Below are 5,177 nucleotides of genomic sequence, written 5' to 3'. Positions count from 1 at the left end.
TCAATGTTTCACACAAAGACTCACACAAAAAGCAAACAACTAAGCATGATAAAATAAAGCATCAAGGAGAAAGGTTTAGAAATGCAAATCTGGGTTTGGGGTGGAAGTTTCATCTTCTCCTTGTTGAATGATGTGAAATATTCTAACACTCAAATTAAAACCCTATGATTGTAGTATATGAAAGTAGGGATCGTTTTAGGCCGGGGATTAGAAGGGATGCTAATCAACACAATTAAGACTAAAAAAAACACTAAAATAGACTCTATAGACTCTAAACTAACTTAAAACACTCAAAACAACAACAAACACTTAAAAAGACTCAATTTTAGACCTAACAAGTGTTTTGGACGAAAATAAACCTTAACTTGACTCAAAAGACTCAAAGAAAACAGATTTTGACTCAAATAACAAGACTAAATGAAAGGGGGATTGTTTTTGACGAATTTAAAACTTAAAACAAAAACTTTGTAGAAAAAACTTTGGAAAAACGAATTTAAGTCAAATAAATGGGTGAAGGGCTAGTTAGAGAGTCCTTCCCCACACATGATATATGCATACGAACCAATTTCCTGTTATTATTCCTTTAGACAATGAATGACAACGCCCCAAGTTAGTTGCATCGGACAACTAACCATCAGATTTTCCTTATTTCATTGAATTAGATGGAATACGCATCTAAACCAAATTATCTTTCTCAAGTTCCCTATATGAAACGCATGATAGAGATACATGTCAAAAGTCACTATGTTCTATGAAAATCATAAGCATTGACAAGGCATTCATCACTATGAAACGCATGAGACTCATACCAAGGATTTACTTAACACGATTGTGACTAGCAACCTCCACTACTTGTGAATATAAGTGAATAACTCTTAAGTGAAACCCCCTTATACTCTAACATCAAATTCATGCATGCAAATTAAGTGTCGACCCCCAACCCACATACATAAACAAGTTTTAATAACTTAGATAAGCAAATCACATTCATGCCTTAAGAAACAATAACTAGACGTAATCAATTCATATAAAACATATAATCATAGCTTCGAATTCACCTCTAACTAAAAAGAAGTTAGTTCCACATGTTCGCAAAACAAACATAACTAAACTTAAACATTAAAAACGAAAATAGAATACACCTAGAAACACTCCAGGTGGCTCCTCCTTCCTTCCTTGCTGCCAACAATGGGGATTTATGTGAATTTAGCCTCTTGAGGTGTGGTGGATGGTGTGGTGTGAATTTGGGGTAGAGGGTGGTGGTTTTTGAGTGTTGTGGCATCAAGTATTTATAGGGTGAAGGGGAGGCACGAAATTGGGCTGAAAAGGAGAGGAATTAGGACTTCAAATCACCAAAGAACAAGGACACTTTCAATTAGATTCCAAGGAGGACAAGGAATGGTCCTTGTGGCAGATTCTAGAACTTCTAGAAGGGTTACATGTGGCATAAACTTAATGCACGAAAATAGGGCTTCTAGAACTTGAAATAGGTGTTTAAATGTGTAACTAATCCCTTCTAATTAGCTAGATTTAAGTCCTAACTTGATTTGGATAGGGTAAGATAGGATAATGTTAGAGTTAGGAAAGGATAAGGTTGGTTAGGATAGGATAAGATAAGGTTGGATAAGGTTCCTTATTTCTTGCTATTTCCTTATCTTCTTTGCATTTGGACTTCTTTCTCCAGATTTGTAGCCTTTCCTAGCCCTTCTTGACTTCAATTTCGTCCATCCTCTTTGCTCCATGGTTAAGCTATCCAATCCATGCCCAAAACTGCTCCATTTAGCTTCAAAATGCCCTTTCTTGCTCCTTCTGCCATTAGGACCTAAAAACATACGAAAATAGCTTAAAAGACTAAAATAAATAGTAATTAACTAGCTAAATGAAAGGAAACAACATAACTAAGTAGCATAAATATGCTCTTATCATTGAATGCATGGGTTGCCTCCCAAAAAGCGCTTGCTTTAACGTTTTCCAGCTGGACGATATCTCATTATAGGCTTCATTGGAGCCCACGGCATGGAGGGGTACATCATCGACAACATGTTCCTTGAAATTCTCATAGTATGGCTTTATGAATGGAAGGGGATAGTGATCCTCCCCTGATTGTGGTGCTTTGGTTCCTAAAGTCCATGTAAATGCTCCCACCACCTTGAAATCGATTGGGTACCTGCACCCAAGAAGGTAACAACCTATTAGTTGAAATGGGAATTGGAATTGGGATTGGAGACTTACAAACATATTGTGATGGAAGCTCAAAAGTGGCAGCCCTATCAACAATGTCACTATGGCTACTCTCGGCCACATTGGGTGGTTTTAGGGCAACCACTCCAATTCCCTCTTCAATGGTGGTTCTTGATACATCCTTCTTGATAGGTGTGGATTGTTCCTACCCTATATCCTTACGCACATCACTGGCAAAACAAGAACGAACATCATTAGGCTTCTTAATAGAGTCATAAATATTGAATTTAATTATATCACCACCAAACTCCATTGTTAATACTCCCTTAGCCACATCAATCTTTGTTTGAGCTGTTTTCATGAATGGTCTTCCAAGTAAGAGTGGCAAGGGTGGAGAATGAACCGAGTCTTCCATTTCAAGCACATAAAAATCAGCCGGAATGATTAAATGATTGACCTGCACTAAAACATCTTCCAAAACAACCTTTAGATAGGCATTAGATCTATCGACCAATTGAATAATCACACCATCATTTTTTAACTCACCTAGGTTCATAGATGCATAAATTGAGTAAGGCATGACATTAATAGATGCACCTAAGTCTAGCATGGCATGTTCAAAACGATTATTGCCAATAACACAAGGATTTGTAAAACTACCTGGATCTTTGCATTTAGGAGGCATTTTACGTTGTAAGATGGCTGAGACATTTTTACTTACCTTTACAACCTCTTTGTTCGAAATTCTCTTCCTAGTAGTGCAAAGTTCTTTTAAAAACTTAGCATACCTTGGAACTTGCTTAATTGCATCCAAAAGTGGTATATTGACTTGTACTTTTTTAAATGTCTCCAAAATGTCCTTTTCAGCCTCCTCCTTCTTCGATTGCATGAATCTACGAGGAAAGGGTACATTTGGAGGAATAACATTAGAAATAGTCAAATTTGGAACCTCCTTACCTTTGGAAGACGAATGGGAGTGTTTGGGTTTAGCTACCCTTGCCGTGGCTTGCTCTTGTTCCTCATCCTCGAATTGCAACTTTTCATCCTCAGTTGGGGCTGATTTAGATGGTTGTGAGGCCGTTCCAACTTGTTTTCCACTTCGCAACATGATTGCTTTGGCAGATTCGAATCCTCCTTTTGGGTTGACAACAGTTAAACTAGGCAACTTGCCTTGTTCTTTGAATTGGCCCATGAACTTTGCAATCTCCGCTACTTGCTTCTCTAATTCATCAACCCTTTTGTCCCTATTTTGCATTCCCTGCGCCATAGAAGTTAGTAATTTAAAAATTTGATCATTTTCTATGGACAAACCTGATTTGGATTGGGCAGGTTGTGCCTGCGGTTGTGTGGGTGCATACGGCCTTTCGTAGAATCCCGGAGGTTGCTGCCTAAATGCGCTTTGTTGTTGGGGTTGTTGGGGCTCCCTCCATTTGAAATTTGGATGATCTTTCCAACCGGGATTGTATGTATTAGAGAAAGGATCACTCCTTGGTTGGTTTTGGCTCCCATAACCCACGGCATTGGCAGATTCCCACCCTCCGTTCTCGATCAATTGAGGGCACTTATCCGTGAGATGTCCAATCATGGAGCACACGCCACAAACAGACACATTTTGTATCTTTGGTATTTCAACCACTTGCGAAAGAAGAGAAGTAAGATTAGCCATTTGATTTTGAAGTTCGGAAATAGCACTTACCTCATTAACTTGTTGCTGCCGTGGTATGTCTCTTTGACCAACGCCTTCATATTGTTGAGCATTTAAAGCTCGGTTGGCAATGAGAGTCTTAGCGGCCATGGGCGTTTTGTCCACTAAAGCTCCTCCCGCTGAGGAGTCTAGCATTTGGCATTCAATTGGTAGAAGCCCTTCGTAGAAATATTGAAGAAGAAGCTCCTCCTTCATTTGGTGTTGTGGACATGAAACAACAAGAGTTTTAAAACGTTCATAATAAGTTAGAAATGATTCACCTTGGTTTTGCTGAATGCCACTAATTCTTTTGCATAAAAGAATGACTCGAGAGGATGGGAAAAACTTCTCCAAAAACGCCCGTTTCATACTCTCCCATGATGTGACAGTTCCGGGGGCTAGTTCATACAACCAATCTTTAGCCTTTTCCAAGAGAGAAAAGGGAAAAGCCTTCATCTTCAAAATTCTCCCATCAACATTCACCGGGGTCATGCTTGAGCAAACAACCCAAACTCCTTCAAGTGCTTATTAGGATCTTCCATGGACAACCCACGAAACTTAGGAATATGGTGCAATAAGCTAGACTTGAGTTCGAACTCGTCGGTCTTGTCTGGGGCTGCCCTTGGATATTGAATGCATAGAGGCATGGCATTATCCAATCCCGAAGCAGAAAACTCCTTGATTGTTCGATTCTCCAGTGGCTGCCATAGCTTGTTCTTCCTAAAAAATCTAAGCCGTGGCCTCCTCTCCCACTTGTACTTCGTCTTCTTCAAGATCTAGTGCAGGTTGAGGTGGTTGAGGCTCTTGTTGATTCTTCTTCCTTCTCAAAGTTCGCTCGAAATCGTCGTGAAAGTGTAAGATATTCTTATGAACCGGTTGAGAACTCCGAGTCATAAACTATGTTGGAAGTATGCCCACAAAGCCACTCATTTGATGTAATAGCTTTTTGGAATACTTAATGTATTAAACTTTTATATGTTTAATGGAGGGCAAAGCTTATTGTTAATCACTATTTATTGTATCTTGTGTTTAAGCAATAAGGGAATCCAAGGAATGTATTTGATCTAAGAGATAAGTGATCTAAGTAAGTTAGATTTTCGAGACCTTTCTCTTATGTTCATTCCTAAAACGTTCCTAGCCATAGGGTTGCCAATTGGGCATTGACAATCCGCTAAGGTTAGTATGTGTTATGTCGACTCAAGTATAGATATGACAAGTCTCAAGTCATTTAGTGTTGGACACTAAGACAAACACATAGGTGCTCGAAAGAGTAATCGAGTACACTGAACTATGATCAAAAGAGAGTTCAAAC

The 5,177-nt window shown here is 39.0% G+C and overlaps 1 protein-coding gene across 1 annotated transcript; it reads right to left on the bottom strand.

Moving 5' to 3' along the window:
- Positions 1-2,386: 2,386 nt before the first annotated feature.
- LOC148693521 (uncharacterized) lies at positions 2,387-4,321 on the bottom strand. Its single transcript, XM_088678035.1, has 2 exons — positions 2,970-4,321; positions 2,387-2,411 (listed from the first exon to the last, which is right to left on the bottom strand). The coding sequence occupies exons 1-2, from the start codon at positions 4,319-4,321 to the stop codon at positions 2,387-2,389; spliced, it is 1,377 nt and encodes a 458-aa protein (XP_088534161.1).
- Between the last annotated feature and the right edge of the window lie 856 nt (positions 4,322-5,177).

This window comes from Pyrus communis, chromosome 10, assembly GCF_041283825.1.
Source record: "Pyrus communis isolate YQ-2024b chromosome 10, ASM4128382v1, whole genome shotgun sequence".
Lineage (NCBI taxonomy): Eukaryota > Viridiplantae > Streptophyta > Magnoliopsida > Rosales > Rosaceae > Pyrus > Pyrus communis.
The sequence above is the reverse complement of the archived record's forward strand: the minus strand, read 5'-3'. Positions and strand labels throughout refer to the sequence as shown.

Excerpts from the sequence above, each read along its gene's own strand:
- LOC148693521 (XM_088678035.1), bottom strand. The coding sequence starts at position 4,321 with ATGAAGGCTTTTCCCTTTTCTCTCTTGGAAAAGGCTAAAGATTGGTTG. Across the intron at positions 2,412-2,969 it reads GCAATTAAGCAAGTTCCAAG|TGATGTGCGTAAGGATATAG; the intron begins GTATGCTAAGTT and ends TTGTTTTGCCAG.